The following is a 16736-nucleotide window of genomic DNA, read 5'->3' on the forward strand; positions in this document are numbered from 1 at the left end:
AGAGAAATGAGAGAGCAGAGCATAAGTTTTTGCTTTTAAAACACTGTTACCCTGCCCACTGGTACATGTGGCTCAGTGAATGTCCTTGACCTTTGCCAATAAAATAAACAATTCCTCCCTTGTATGGGTGGGAAATGTAGCAAGAAAGATGAAGGCTTAGGTTGGGCCTGACATTGAAAAAATTAGAGTTGAAGTGAAGGGAAATTTAAAAAATTATGTAGTGCTAATTATGGTGCAGACACTGAGTTAACAGTTTATAAGGATTATTTCATTCAACCCACATGCCCCTGGGAGATAGGTGCTAATGCTGGCCCTACTTTATACGAGTTGAAATGGCGGCTGCAGTGATCAAGTAACTACAAGTGTCCACACATTTAGTAAGTGGCAGTTCTGAGACAAGCCCTGGTGTGATGCCAAGTGTCCAGTATGATGTCATGTTTTAAACATCCCTGCTGAGACTGCTTTAAGCACTCTCCTTTGGCACTGCATTGTAGAGTTGTTTCTATAGCTCTGCTACGTTCAAGCCCTCTGACATGTCATCTCACATCTTTTCACAAAGTTTACCGTAGAGAGACTATGACCATTATTTAAAGATGAGACAAATGGGGACACAACTGCCTAAGTGGCTTCATTTAGGTCATGTAGTTAATTGGTGACAGACCCAGGATGAGGACCTCTGGTTTCCTCATTCTCAGGCTTTCCTATGGGGACACCGGCACGGAAGGAAACTGACATACAAATAAAAACAGGCTGCAGGCCAGGCATCTGCCTTCTCCAGCAGAGCTTTCCACAGCTGGGAAACCAGGCCCTCAGTGCCATGCTGTCAGAAGACCGGCCGCGATCCTGTAGCATCTGGAATTCTTTTTATGTTATAGCAGCCACCTGACTTACAGAAAAGAGAATCTCCAAGTCTTGGTAAAAAGTCAGAATTTAAACGTTTCTAGGGAATTCCCTGGCGGTCCAGTGTCTAGGACTCGGAGCTTTCGCTGCCAGGGCCCGTGTTCGATCCCTGGTCGGGGAACTAAGATCCCCCAAGCCATGCAGCGTGGCCAATAAAATAAAATAAAGTTTCTAATCGATTCATTTCTCTCTTAAGCTCCTGCTATCTCTTGATCCTGGTCTTTTTGATACCAGCATAAATCACACATACAACCTTCAGGTGACACATGAAGAGGCTGTGAGCTGACCTGTTTTCTTTACCTATTTGAATGCTCATCCTTCAGTGCCCTCCTGAAATGTCACCTCTTCAGAGAAGGCTTCCCTCAGCTGGCTCTGATGTTTTTGGCAGGCAGATGTGTCACTGCAGCCCATGCATGACTGTGACCCTTTGTCCATAGGCAAGGGACACTGTAGCTGTTTACAAGTTCCTCATGCTCTCTGGACTGAGAGCCCCTTGAGGGTACATGGGGCCTTCCATGTTGATATACACGTACTCGGTTCAGACGTAAGACTTGCTGAACAGATGAATAATTGTGTGCTCGGCTGCTGAAACACTGGAAGGCTTTTGCTGCGTTACAATATGGGGACAAAAACCTTCATGGATTCCCTTAGTTCCCACTCCTGCTTCCTTGTTGCCTGTTTTCTGAATACAAATAAAAATATACGAAGCTGGATGGAAAAATACAATTCTCTTGCTCGGTATGGTTTCTAGATTCATTAAATTGAGCCCTGGGAGAAACTAAGCTAATACAATTCTGAAGCTAATCTCTCCTTGAAGTCATTCCATAAATCTGATTAATGGGTCACTTTTAGACCACAAGCACAGTTGCTATATTAAAAGAAAATGCTCTAACAGGATTGTAATTCTGTAAACAAGGCTTCTGCTGTTTGCAAAAACATTCTCTCACAGTTTAAACAAGTCTAGGCTGGATGATGCGTGGGATTAAGGTGAGCAAAATTCTTAGGGTCCTAGTATTCAACTGTACAAAAATGAGGACATTTGATATCAGCTTCTCAAATGTGTGAAATTGAGACAAGATGGATAGAACTAGTGCTTGAGATATAAGCTTTCATGTTGCTTCTCAGAAAAAAATTGTCCTCTCAGATCTTGTATTCTTTGCCTGACATACCGTCATATATTGTGTTGGTCAAAAAGTTCATTTGGGGTTTTCAGTAAGATGGGATGACAAACCCGAACAGACTTTTTGGCCAGCCCAATATCTTCAACGTTTGGCAAAAGGAAATGCTCCCTCAGCATCATCACTTAAGATAATAATAACAGCTAGCATTTTCTATCTTCCTATTCTGGAGTTTTTCATAGAATTAATCCACTTCAGGGTTAGAATAACTTTAAGGATATATATTACAGAATGTCCCAAAGTGTGTCTGCTCCTGTTAATATGTGAAAAGCAATTCACAAGGAGTCGAGGCTCAAAACTATTTTAAGGTGATGATGTTGAGGACATAGTGGTGGCCTCTCCAACATGTGTTTCTCCTTCTCTTGGAAAGACCTCATTTTTTAAATCTGGACTTTTCACCTTCCCTGTGTAGCCCATATGCTTTCAGGGAAGTGAACCTCATGCTGAGCTCTATGGCTCAGGTATAACCTAATCAGCGTAATCTCATCTCCTGCTCAGAGGGATTGGTTCAGGGATGGGCATGTGACCCACTGGGGTCACTGAGAGATGAGGAGGATCTGTGGAGTAAGCTTCCTGGACCTTCCAAGAATGCTTCTGGAAGTGCTTTTCTTTCTCCCTTTGTGGGTTATTATATGTAGATGTGAGGGCTGGAGCTGCTGCAGCCATCTCATTGCCATGAGGGAAATCTACCTGGGGGTAAAGATGACACAGAGGGGGACTGAATGAAAAGGACAGCTAACTGCTGCAGCTAGAATGCCGATTGGCTGAATGAACCATGCTTGATCACCTGCCCACCTCAGCATATTTGTAGTGACTTAAGAAACAAAGTCTCTTCATTGTTAAAATTGTTTAAGTCGAGGTTTCTGCTTCTTGCAGTAGAGAGCATCTCAACTGACACAACAGAATATATATAAAACTGAATCACCTTGCTGTATACTTGAAACTAACACAACATTGTAAATTAATTATACTTCAATTAAAAATATGAATTTGTATATCCATTATCAATAACCATAAAGTCTTCCCAAGTACAAATTGCATGATGTGTGCTTTTCTCTTTTTTTAAAAAAATAATTTATTAATTAGTTTATTTATCTTTGGCTGTGTTGGGTCTTCGTTTCTGTGTGAGGGCTTTCTCTAGTTGCAGTGAGCCTGGGCCACTCTTCATCGTGGTGTGCGGGCCTCTCACTGTCACGGCCTCTCTTGTTGCGGAGCACAAGCTCCAGACGCACAGGCTCAGTAGTTGTGGCTCACGGGCCTAGTTGCTCCGCGGCATGTGGGACCTTCCCAGACCAGGGCTCGAACCCATGTCCCCTGCACTGGCAGGCGGATTCTCAACCACTGTGCCACCAGGGGAGCCCGATGTGTGCTTTTCCAAGGTAATTTTTCAGTCCTGACAACTATGATAATCAAGTATTGAAATAAACTGAACTTAGAACCTGGTTTTCAAATACTCTCTTTGTTAAACTATGATTCACCAAAATAGTGAAGAATGATCAAACCCATTATTATCACTAAACTTTTATCTATAATCATTTTAGAACGATTTCTCTGAAATTATATTATTAAGAAATAAATAAAATAATATTATTTGTTTTTAAAAAATAAAAAACCTGTATGTCCCTCCCTGCCAGTGAGCCTTTTTTCTGGATTGTTATCTCCTCAGTTTTCTGCCACTTTCCTGGAAGCTATTTTGAGAACAGAATGACAACAGCCTGGCCTGTATCAGGCCAGCACCCAGCACAGGTCAGTCTGTGATCTGATTGACACTGAGATTATCCCCAAGAACAGGCCTATTTTTCTGGGATGCTCAGGGCAGAGGATTTCTGGCAAAGCAGGGAGAAGAGAACCAGGCTCGCTGAGGTCCCCCTGTATCCCTCCCCAAGGAACCAGCCTCACTGTGCATCTTCCATGAGAAAAACAACAAAGGAGAAAGACAGAAAACAAAAAGTGATGAGGTGGATTGGTGACAAGAGAAAAACAATGTTTTCTTAAAAAATCAGTCTCTTTAGGAAAGGCGGCACACTCCAACAGTTTTTTTTTTTTTCTCTCTTTATAATCTCCTTACTCAAAGGTGAGGAATGACTCAGTCTCAACTCTAGGTATTCAGTGTGCTAACAATACTCAAGACAATTAGATCCAGCTGAAAAAAAAAAAACCCAAACCTTCAGATTAATATTTTTAGATGTGCAATTTTGGTCCTGTAGGCAAACAGAACAGAAGCTCATCTTTTGCTGAGGAGAAGGTACGGAAGTTCTTTTAGGGGTGCCCTGGAGACAGCTGAGTCCCTTGCATTACATGATCTCCTTAGAAGCTTCCCCAGGCTACAATTTTCCGAGTGGAGTCTGCCTCATAAACTGTCATCAGCCAGCTCCAAGTCATAAGCTCCATGTTCTCCCCCGGGGAAGGGAACTTCTTAGAAAGAAGCAGCCCCTAAACAGCTGTAGGGCACACATCGGAGCAAGCGCCTTTCACTCTAAGAAGGACCAGAGCAACTGCAGAACGTCTTGGGGTCCATAAGGTCAGAGGAAACAAGTCAGAGGGATGGTGCTTCTTGAGAGAGATGGACTTTTTCCCTTATTTGGCAGGAAGTCAAGCCCCTACCTGCTGTATTCATCTAAGTGACTGACTCATCCAAAGTTTCTTATTGCCAGCCTAGAAAGCACTCTTTGTCACTGCAATCTCACTGCAAGCCCAGCCTCCATTCCCTTGCTTCTTTCTGGGCTACATGAATTGTCACAAAGTTGAGACACACGGTAACTCTGTTTTCTTCCCTTACTGATCGAGAGCGTGTCCTTTTCCTAACAACCCAGTTTGGTTTTTGACTCAATGGAGTCTTTCTAAGACAACGACAGGTATAAAATTATGTTAAAGTACATGGCAAGACAGGTGGTGAACCATGTTTGTTTGGGTTGGGATATCAGAGAGAAAGCTTAAGGACAGTCTTGATCGAGCTAATGTGCATTTCACATTCTAAAAATAAAGCAATTACAGTTTGCAAACTGAGTATTTATCATACATCAGGAGCACTGCTAAGTAATTTCCAAGGATTATCACATGCAATTCTCACGACCACCTCAGGAAGTGTTCCAATTTTACGAGGGACAAAATGAGTCTCAGAGAGGTTAGGTCACTTGCCTAAGGTCACAGAGTTAACGATTGATCGAGACAGCGTTCAATCCAGGCAGTGTGTCTCCAGGACTGGTTCTCCTAATACACTGCCTACTGCTTTCCTGAAAAAGTGATGCCACTTTTCTCCAAGGGTCTCCAAACCTGCTCCAATGTGCTCATGGCCACACTGGACCTAAAATGGTTGTGAATTTATGCAAAACTCTTAAATGTCTAACACATTTGAAACAGCAAAGAAAATGTCACATAGTAAAGACTTCCTAATTTTAATCAACGATTGACTCAAGGCTCAATTCCTTTTGTTTTATGTTTTTCAGTTTTAAACCATAATCCCCATTGTGGAGAACTGAACAGCTTCACTGTGATAAAATGATGCTATCTTCCTACCCCATCCTTCTAGAAACAGCACCTGCGGTGGCAGCAGCCACAGAAAGCTCAGAGCTGGGGCCGAGACTTCCCCGGGTGTTTCATTTTACCTGCTATAGACGAGGCACTCTCGGTTATTGATCACTGTATCGGATTTGTACCTCCGGAGGTCTTCCCAAGCATCCTTGATGGCAGTGACCGTCAGGATGATACAGATCGGTATCATGCTCACCTCAGGCTGGAAGGCATTGACCACGGGGATAAAATTCAGGACCACAAGGCCCACAAAATAGAAATTGGCAAACCGGTGTAGCTGCTCAAAGATGTTCTTGGGTATGAAGGACAACAGAGTGTACTTGCTGGTCTTAATTTGATTCCCATGGTAATGTCTGTTGGGGTTCTCTTTGTGGGACCGTCCTTCAAAGGGCAGGTTGGAGACCACCACTCGTTTCCTGTCTTCTTTCCTTTTCAGCCTTTCCTTGCCTTCCTTTCTCATCTCTGCTCAATCCCGTCTCTTTAATTCTCATAGCAGGACACTTGAGCTCCCCATAAAAGAGGTTCTTCCCTGATCAGTTCCGTTGTTCAGCTGTCAGCGAGTGATGTTCCTGACATCTTTTACTCGCCTTGTCTGCTGAAAATTTCTCTCTTCTTTCAAAAGGAAAACTAAAAGTAAAAAGCCGGGGTATAAACTCTAGGGGAGAAGTATGACAAGGAAAGAGCTTGCAGAGAACAGGTGTGTACCCACCAGGTCACTTCCTTCTATTTGTTGAGACTCCACCTGTTGGAATGCAGACGTCACCCACAGGTAGCTTCCTTTTCCACCCCAGGCAACCAAGAACAGGTGTGCCAACTCTGGGTCCTAAAACCTACCTGGCTAAGTTCTAAAAGCAAGGAGTTTTAGCCAAGAGCCACAGATGCTTTAAAAACAGTATACATTTTCCTGTTTGGGAGACATTGCCTGTCACTCTCCAAAGAGCTGTTCCTGAACTTGGTCTCCTGAGATGATTCAGTCAATTTTAGAGTTTAGTTCTTGAGGTTTCAACCCTGCTCTTATGGCAGTTACACGAGTTAAATTAAAGGTTTCTAAATCTCAGCACTACTGACATTTTGGGCTGGATCATAATTCTTTGTTGTGGAAGGTTGTCCCGTATATTGTAAGATGTTTAGCATCATCCTTGGCTTTTACTCACTAAATGCCAGTAGCAACCTCCTTCCCGATATGGCAACCAAAAACATCTGCAGACATTGTCAAAAGTTCCTTGCAGGGCAAAATTGCCCTGGTTGAGTATCACTGAATTACATGAATTGAAGAAAATTAATGTGAGAAGAGAGACCAATTTTTTGAAAACACTGATAAGTTTGCATAATCTATTTGCCACAGAGAAAACAGAGGAATGATTTCCCTTACCTTTCATATATCTGGATGTTGGAGCAGTTTATCTCTCTATCAAGGCGGTGTCTCTTGAAGTCCTCTATGCCATCCTTGACCATGGTGATGAACAGGACAATGGCCAACGGTAACATAGTAATCTCCCTGTGGAAGACTTCCATGGAGGGCATCCAGTTCAGAATCACCAGGAACAGGAAATAGAGGTTAGCCCATCTGGAAGGGGCAAGCAAGGTATGAATGAAAACCGTGGAGAAGAGAAATATACTTGCCGCATTACTGCTTCCCTATTAGCCCTTGCCAACTAAAAATGACATTCTCTTTCAGTGTCACCTCGAACATCATGGTAAGGGCTTTAAAGTCAAATCCATTTAAAATGGGGATAGTACTGTCTACTTTATAGGGCTCCTATAAATATTACATGGGATGAATATTTGTTATGTATGCAATGGAGGGTTCCAGAGTATAGTAGTTGCTCAATAAATGATAGGTGCTAATAATTACAAAACTTAGGATAATGTCTAGGTGCATATTTTGCTTTATAATTAAAAGATAATTTTGCATATATCATCTCAAAAGAGTGGCTTGCACTTTTACGTTTTCCAAGTGCATCTTTCTCCCTCTTGCCACAGTGCCTTTGCACATGAAGGTCTGTTCGAAAGAACATTCTTCTGGCTCCCTTCTCTGACTTCTCTCTGCCTCTTTCCACCTAGTTAACACATTCTCTTCTTTCATATTAGACTTCCACAGTTACTTCCTCCTAGAAGTCTTCCTTGACTTTCCTAACTAGGCCCGATTTCTCTTGTACTCACTCTAATAGCACCATATCCTTCTCCTTGGAAGTATCTATCTGAATTACAGTTTACACCAATTTACATAATTCCTAAAATTAACATCTGTCTCTTTCACTAGCCAATATAGTCAGGACAATGTGTCTTTTTCTTTTCGCTCATGTATCTCTAATACACAACACATGGCTTAACACAGAGTAGAATCTGATAAATACTGAATGAATGAACGAATGAATGACAAAGCTTCTCAAGGTACACGCATTTGGCCCAGAGGGTAGCATTTCTGAGTTCATCTGAGTGGCAAATACTTGGCTCTAAAGTGTGTACTGTCCAGCCAAGTGGTCGTATACCTGTGAAACTGCTCCAAGAGATTCTGGGGCAGGAAGGTGAAGAGGGTATACTTGGTGGTGCAGATTCTGTTGCCAGAGTATCTCCTGGAGACCTTGGCCCAATCCCAGTGGAATACGTTGTTGTTGGGGAGCACGACCCGCTGCTGTGCCAGGTTGTAGTTCTGCGCCCCCTCCTCCGGGGACAGCAGTGGTGTGGCTTCTGATGGAGACTGTGGGAGGCCATCTCTGACTCGCCACTGCCACCGGTACCAAGACGAGTCCACTGAGAGGGCCATGTCTGGCAGCAAGCTACGATCTGAGAAAGGACATGAAATCACCGCGGTCAGGAGAAATATGAGGCTTGTCAGCGCGAGGTGTGGATATGTTTACGACACACGGGTGGCATATTGGCTCATCCACTTGTCCACCCAACCATCCAAGGTAGACTGTGGCACACGAGGCGAGAAAAATATATTCAATCCCTATAATTCATACATTCTAGGGTGAGAGACATTAAGCAAATGATCATATAAATAAAATGCAACTAACACTCTGATAAGTGCCATGAAAGTATTTCAGCTGGTCGATGGTATGGAGAGGGTGTAGATGACCTCGATGGGGCAAAAGTGTGGCCTGGAGGACTGTGAACCCAGGGCTCAGAATTCTAGCTCTGGTTCATTCCTGACTCCAAACTGCCCCTTCACCTCTCTGGGGTTGTGTCCTTACCAGAGTATGAGGAGACCTAGTCTTACTCTAATTTTTTTCACAAGCCTTTTGTGAGGAACAAATTGGACAGTATAAAAAGTGGAGACATGTCTGAAAGGGAAAGCTGTTTATTCTCTAGGTTTTCCCTCGCTCTAAAGTTTTCTGATACTGATGATATTTCAGAGGCGCTCATTTGTGGTCAGAACCTCACGTGAGAGTGATTGGTGAAACAAGAGAAAGTCTCTTTCCTAGGAAATTTGGGCCTGAGGTGACTGGACTGCACTGAATGCGGTTCCATGAACGCCATGGGCTTTTCCTGATCTGGTTGTCTGGGGGTGAGGGCTGGAGACCCCTCTCTTTCTTGCCATTCCATCTGGTGGTTTCTGAAACTGAGCCCTTAGTCCTAGATGGAGGAAGGAGGCTGCTTTATCTAGGATATTCCAGTTTCTGAGCTCTTTTAATAGAACCTATAAGCAAGCTCTCAAGGTTCCTTTTGGCCACATCTTGCTTAGAGACCCAGTAGAATTAATTCAAATACATACTTTATAAGGTTAGAAGTTGTAGATAGTTTGCTTCTCACCTAGTAGGCTTGCAGGATGATTTTCTTTTGAATAAATGGATGAGGGAATGTCAGGCATTATTAATCTCACAGTGAGCAACCCCATCTGTCATTGAAAATGTGATTCACTAAAGGAGAAGTTCCATTTCCCATTTAAATGGTAATATTTTACCTTCCTGATGCTCCTATGATCTGACCCTTACCCTAATTCTCCTCATGACTTTAATGAACCCAAATGATTTCTAATGCACAGACCCCAAGGCTGAAAGAAGCTCTTCAGAGTCTTAAGTGAGTCCTTGTATCAAGCATGAAAAAAAGTAAATGCAATTACTGACACCCATCATAACGAGACAAAAGCAATATTATGACATGTGGTAAGCCCGAAATAATCATGTATATCTTCTTTCTCATTATTAAAATAAATGCCCCTTTCACGGATTCTTTTTCAAAAATATTATTATTATAAAAGGAAAGGAAAGGAAAGGAAGAGATCATTCATGAATAGAGTGGAAAATGCAAACAAGAAATCTTGCCTTGGCTAATGCCATACATATCAGATGTCTGTCAATTTTACGTGATAAGGTCTTCACAAAGGAAGACTGGATTGACACGGGAGATGCAGGTATTTTAGGTGGGGCAATTGAGAAAGTCCACTTATCATATTATATTCTTTTCTTTATTAACAGTGTAAAATGAGCTTACTTAAAAGCAAAGCAGATATAAAGTGGATGCCAAACAAGTAGTGAAGTTTGATGAGGAACTGAATATTTGCATAGTTTCAAAGTATCTTTCCTTCAAGTTATTAATTACAATGGTTAAAGAAAAAGAGAATCACTTTGTAGTGGAGAAATGTGGCAGACACCACCTTACCCAAGAGATCAAAGCAAACATCACCCATTTTGGGATAACTGGATATGCTGGGTCTCCTGATACAATATACTGAGAACGCCACTTCTGTGGTAGTCACAAGGAAACACTGAAAAATCTCAGCCTGGGGGCTGGTCTCCAGAACTACTGGCTTAGGTTGTTCAAATGCCAAAGGTCAAAGAAAAGCAGAGGAACTGCTTCTGATTAAAGAAGACTAAAAAGGTATGACAACTAAGAGTAATGTGTGATCCTGGATTGGCTCCTGGACCGGGGGAGATAAAATAGGTATAAAAGACATTATTGGACAATGGGAAAAATTTAAATATGAAATGTGGATTAGAAACAGGATCTTAATAATGTTAAATCTTCTGATTATGATAATTACATGGTGGTTATATAAGAAATTGTTCTTAATATATGGAAACCAAGAGCGGAAGGGGTGGGGTGGGATGAATGGGGAGATTGGGATTGACATATAAACAGTACTATGTATAAAATAGATAACTAATGAGAACCTACTGTATAGCACAGGGAACTCTACTCAGTGCTCTGTGGTGACCTAAGTGGGAAGGAAATCCTAAAAAGAGTGGATATATGTATACGTATAGCTGATTCACTTTGCTGTATAGCAGAAACTAACACAACATTGTAAAGCAAGTATACTCCAATAAAAATTAATAAAAAATAAAAAGCAACAAAGAGGTCAGCAAGAAGAAGCTAAAGAAAAATAAGGGGAGGAAGGAAACTGACTTATTTAGCTAGATTATATTTAAGTATGGTTAGAGGTAGGTACTCAGATGATGTCAACAGTAAACCATCTCAGCTCTGCTTTCCCTTGCGTTGACTTTAGTGTCATTTCCTAACTCCTGCACGCATTGAAATCTTACTTCTCCCCGTGCATACATGTATTACCTGATCCAGCCTTTTCAGCAGTTGGCTATATTTAGTCAGTACTTAATTAAATAATAATATATATGAATTTAGTAAATAAGCTCTTTTTCATCAGTCATTTGAAACAAAGAATCTGAAGGAAGGGGCCACATATCATGTCTTTTGGATTATCTGTAGCAACTTGCATACGACCTTTCACAAAGCAGATGATCAATATATACTAAAAAAAAAAAGAAAAGAAAGAAATTGCTCTTGCTTGCAGGAAATCCATCCTAAAGTAGTTATGGGTTAAGGAGCAAGACACTTCAATGGTGTGTATGTATATGTGTGTGTATACATATATGCGTATGTGTATATATACACAGTTAGCTAGGTAGGTAGGAGGTTGTGGAAGGGTGTTCCAGGCAGAAGAACTGGTTCTAGAAAGTTCATAGGACTGTTCTATAGAGGCCATGAAGTAGGGGACAAAGAGTAGCAAAAGGTGAGGGTGGAGAGGCAGGCAAGGGCGAGGTGGCCTGTTAGAGCTATTTATTACGCTGAGAGTAAGAAGTCCTGGAGGGTGTTGGGCAGGGAAGCGGGGAGCAGAGCTGTGGGCCCCAGGCCGTGTGAAGCACACGAGAATGGGCTGGATGGACCAAGACGGGGAGGCAGCTCCGTAACCCACTGCTTCCCCTTTGCTCCAGAGAAGCCACTTCTTTCCAAAAGTAGAACAGGAAACAAAGGGGGATTGTGCAATTCTTTTATCCGAGGTGTGGTTTATTACTGCTTTCAGAAAGGGAGGGGCATATCTGAAGCAACTCTCCAAGGTCCTTCCGATTGTAAAATCTCTCTCTCATTCTAATTTTCCCGAAATGGCACTTTCCACTAACAATAAACTTGGGGATTATCTTATTTTGCTAATGAACACTCAGATCACCTCTGGCTTGAGACAGTAATCCTCTCTGGCACCAATATCACTTTTCCACTGGGCAGCATGTCCCCTAGATGGGGTGTGTGTGGGGAGTCTTTCTATACGGTGGACCATTAGTCTAAAATACTGGGTTAATTAGAGTTTGCTAAGAAATTCTGTTCGTATTCCCAAACTTCCTCTATCCTGCCTGGCTCACGTTTTCAATTAACCCTAGTTCTTTGCTTTTACATTTTAATGAACTCAGCTAAACCCCATCTTTAGCAAATTCCATTTTTATTCTTAGGGGTCAATTAACCAGTTATTCATTGAATCAAAAAAATACTTATTGAACCTTTGTCAGGATAAGTGCTACAAAGGAGAAGAGGGTGCAATGTGATTGCAGGACAGAGGGATGTGACCCCGTCCCTGAGGAGGTGGGGTTCACTGAGCTGAGATCAAGAGATGAGAAGTAACTGCATAAAATTGTGTGTGTGTGTCTGGATGTAAGTGAGCAACCTAGGAAGAAGCTACATTTGCAGGCTTCCTGTGGCTACAGTAAACATGTTGACTTTAAAAATGGAAAGACCCAAGTGTTAGAAAGCAGGAAAAAGTTGTTACTAGAAAATTATTTTCCCTTCATGTACAGTTCTCTGAAAAGGATATCAGTTGGTCAGGACCGTGGGAGTGGGGGGACCCTATAAAATTAAGTTTAATCTACACTTAGATTCTTGAAGAATAGTACCCTATCCTGATATTAGAATTAATTAGAATCTAAGAAAGTTTCATCCTCAGTTAACCACAGGGGTTTTTAAAGCACTCCACCCTGAGGACAAAATGTGTAAATCTTACAAAAACAATTTCCTGTTAGACACTGAGTTAAACAATAACCACCTTAGAAGAAATAGTCTGGGGTTAGTGTGTCCTCAAATCTATCAATTATATCAGTTTTCCCCAAATTGCAAGCATTCTTGAGTCATCTTTCCAATTCTTGCTATACCCAATAACATTTGTTTTATTAAATGCAGTATATTTTATTTCAAGTCAACTCACTTTTTAAAAGCTTAATCAACTTTGGCTTTGTGCTAAAGCACTGATAACTGAAATTAGGAGTCTGACACACATTATTTTTTTTAATAGGCATTAACAGGTCCGACTTTTATTAAAATAAAACTGTTGTCCTGTTACTACAACATTTGTCCTAGACCATCTATAACTCTATTTGCTATCTGGAAACCAGGTTCAGAAACATCACCAATCACCCAGAAAGTATCAGCCATTTTCATTATTTGAGGTATTTCCAACTACTGCAGGAAAGACTGCTAACATGTTTTGTAAGATTTTTGTTTGCTTGTCACAGAAGTTTCAGAACAACAGAGGCAACAGCAACAAAAGGTTTTTCATCAACCTGAATTAAAGCAAAAGTCCACTGACCACATTCCTATCCATTCCCCAAGCATTTTACTAGATCAAGGAAAGATTTCCAATAAAATAATCTTATCATCAATTTCTTATTCATTTTGCTTTTTCCATTTATGTTGACTGGATTTGCTTAAGAAAATGGCCCTCACGTTTATGTAGTATTTTACCTATTTTACCCATACTCATTTTACAGATGAAGAAACAAAAATAAGGGAAATAGAGTAATTTCTCTGTAGAACCTGTCATTTCTTCCTAGTCCATTTCAGGAAAACCTATATTTGCTAGAATCTGAGGTATACCTTTATTTTTTTTATTTTTTTTTATTTGGCTGTGTTGGGTCTTTGTTGCTGCGCATGGGCTTTTCCTAGTTGAGGTGAGCAGGGGCTAACCTTTGTTGTGGGTGCGGGCTTCTCATTGCAGTGGCTTCTCTTATTGTGGAGCATGGGCTCTGGGCATGCAGGCTTCAGTAGTTGTGGCACGCAGGCTCAGTAGTTGTGGCTCATGGGCTCTAGAGTACAGGCTCAGTAGTTGTGGCTCACGGGCTTAGTTGATCTGTGGCATGTGGGACCTTCCTGGACCAGGGATTGAACCTGTGTCCCCTGCATTGGCAGGCGGATTCTAAACCACTGTGCCACCAGGGAAGTCCAACTTTTTTTTTCACATTTGTTTTGAACCTAGGATGTGTCACATTATTGATATGGTAATGTTTCTTTGTTTTTTTACCCTCGTAACATTACTAAGAGTCTCACGCTCTACCAACTGAGCTAGCCGGCAGGCTTCCTCACAACATTATTAAATTGATAGCGTCTTAGATTCAAAGAAATGTCTTTGGTCGCAGGCCAGAAAACAGAAATCATGGTTTGAGAGCCGCTCACTAAGGTTTCTAGTTCTGGGACCCCTCCAGGAAAGTTCAGTAAGGCTTCATGAGAAAGGAATGGTCAAAGGGGAGACCTTATCCTGCAGTAGAGTTCAGCTCGGGCAGAAGCCTTGTGGTTGCCTCAACTTCAGAGTCTCCATTGGCCTTGAATTCAGTACAGGAGTCTACATAGAGCTGCTATGTGCCATCAGTTCCTGAAAGTACTACACAGTGCTCTGTCCTTCCCAAAGGGAAGGGCAAAAGCTGTGACTGTGCCTCATTCACAGACCACAAAACGTGTCCTATAATTAGGATGCCAGATGCTGCCTTCCTCTAGAGAGGAAGAAATACTGAATAAGTACCGAGTCTGCAGGCCCTTGCACAGGGTGGGGTGCGGATGGCTGCTTTTAGAGGTTGGTGAAAGTGGGAGGAGTGTGAGAGGTGTGGGGAGAGTGAGAACGAAACAGCAATCACCTTAAATAAAATTAACCAAAGGATGCAGTTCTGTAGAAGAGAATGAAAATACCTGACAAATGAAATCCTATGGGACCATTGTGGGAAAGGAACGATCAAAAGGTAGATTTTTATAAAACTTACGTATTATCAGCATGCCACACTCAGTGTCCATCACGAGTCTAGTTAATGTTTTTTACCTGATTGATTTTCTCTTAGCTCCTCAGTCCATAAAAGACTTACTCCAACAGATTTTCAAGGACAACTATTTTTTAAACAGATGAGAAGATATTTCTGCCATGTTAAACGTCATTATCCTCCGAGTTCATTAGCATTTAGGGCACCACCAGTGATCCAGCAAGCTTATCTCCCATTCAGTGTATTTGGAGCTCAAACCTCACTCATGGAGTATTGGACAGTGGTAATCCCACTGCCTACCTGCCATCTCTACTTCTTTGCTGAGTATCTCAACTTTATCATTTCTAGAACTCCTGGATTCTCTCCAAAATTCACTTTGGCTCCAGTAGTCCTTATTTCTATGAATAGCATCTCCAGTTACCCAAATGACCTAATCATTAACTTTGATTCCTCCTTCATTTGATACAGCCAATTTATCTTTGTGTTCTATCCATTTTTGTCTTCTGAATATTCTTCAAATCCATCAGCTTCTCAACATTTCTACTGCTTCCATTTTAAAAAAGGCATTAGCATCTCTTGTCTTGGATGACTGCAACAAACTTTTAACTGGTTCCTACATCCTTGCTTGTTCCCTTTCCAATCTAGCCTTCACATAGCAGCCAGAGTTATTTTTCTAAAGTGTAAGTTAGATCATGTCAGTTCTCTTATTAATGCTCTTTATGATTGATTGCCTTTGTACAAAATCGAGACTTCTCACTGTGGCCTACATTTCTTTATAGGATGCAGCTCCTGCCTACCTCTTTCCTTGCTGCTCAATATTCTCAAACACTCCAAGCTCTCCCTCTCTCTCTTTTTCTTGGTGCATGGATCTAGGCATTTAGTAGTTCCTTTCCTTAAAAGCTCTTTTTTCACTTTTAAGCTAGGCTAGGCTGTGAAACAAATAAGCCTCCAAATCTCAGTGGTTTAGCACAATCTACGAAGAGTTTGCAGGTCCAAGTAATTCACCTCCATCCAGTGACTCAGGGATCCAGGCTCCCTCCACCCCATGACCTCAACATGTGGCTTTAAATATAACCATGACAAGGACCCAGAAGTGAATAACATTACCTTGCTCATAGTCAAATGGCCAGAATCAGTTACATGGCCTCATCCTAACTGCAAGGGAGGCTGGGCTACATGGGAAGCACACAGAATCTTTGGTGGGTATTGGTTGTCTCTGCCAGGTCGCAGATTAAAAGACGTTTCTTCAGAGAGTTAAATAACAGATTAATCCAGTGAGTGCTACTGGAGTAACGTGGCAGCACGACGACAGGACATGGTCAGAACGTCATTATTGCCGTTAGCTGAAGGAAGAGTTTACATTTTCCAAATACTCTGACACCTTCTACTTGCGTGTCCTGCTTCAAATTTGAGGCCAAGAGAGTAGCTCCTACTCTGGCCCTTCAACATTGCCCTTGAGGTAGACCGCTGACAGCAAGAGGTCAGAGAATTCCCATGTGCTCCTGGCACAGTCTGTAGATGGAACACATTATATGCTGCCTACATATGAGAGCCCCTATTTTAAAGTGTGGCAGATACTTTTAAGATAGATATATTGTAAATTTGTATAAAGTCATTACCAAATACACAATCGGATTCAGCTGCTGTGCATTTTTCAATTAAAATTATAGCAAATTCCAGGTGGAGGTTGTAAAATTCTTTGATGACAAAAGAGATCTTTGGGCTCTGAAAGGTTGGAAACACTGGTGTAGTAAAGGGAGCCCAGGACTGCACGCAGGGTGTTTGGCCGAGAGACTGATCTGTAATGCACAGTTCCTGACCTAACAAAATAATTGTAGACATGAGATGTATACACAGGAAAGGTAACTGGATAGGCTAT

General features: G+C 41.7%; 1 protein-coding gene across 1 annotated transcript in view; it reads right to left on the reverse strand.

The window, feature by feature from the left end:
- ATP10B (ATPase phospholipid transporting 10B (putative)) overlaps positions 1–8376 on the reverse strand; it is a gene marked incomplete at both ends in the record, with an annotated part of 61189 nt that extends 52813 nt beyond the window's left edge. Inside the window, 2 exon segments of the mRNA XM_082650349.1 lie at positions 6982–7176; positions 8102–8376. Coding sequence (XP_082506475.1) covers positions 6982–7176; positions 8102–8376 — 470 coding nt within the window.
- Between the last annotated feature and the right edge of the window lie 8360 nt (positions 8377–16736).

Source organism: Grampus griseus, assembly GCF_964374135.1.
Source record: "Grampus griseus genome assembly, chromosome: 3".
In the NCBI taxonomy this organism is placed as follows: domain Eukaryota; kingdom Metazoa; phylum Chordata; class Mammalia; order Artiodactyla; family Delphinidae; genus Grampus; species Grampus griseus.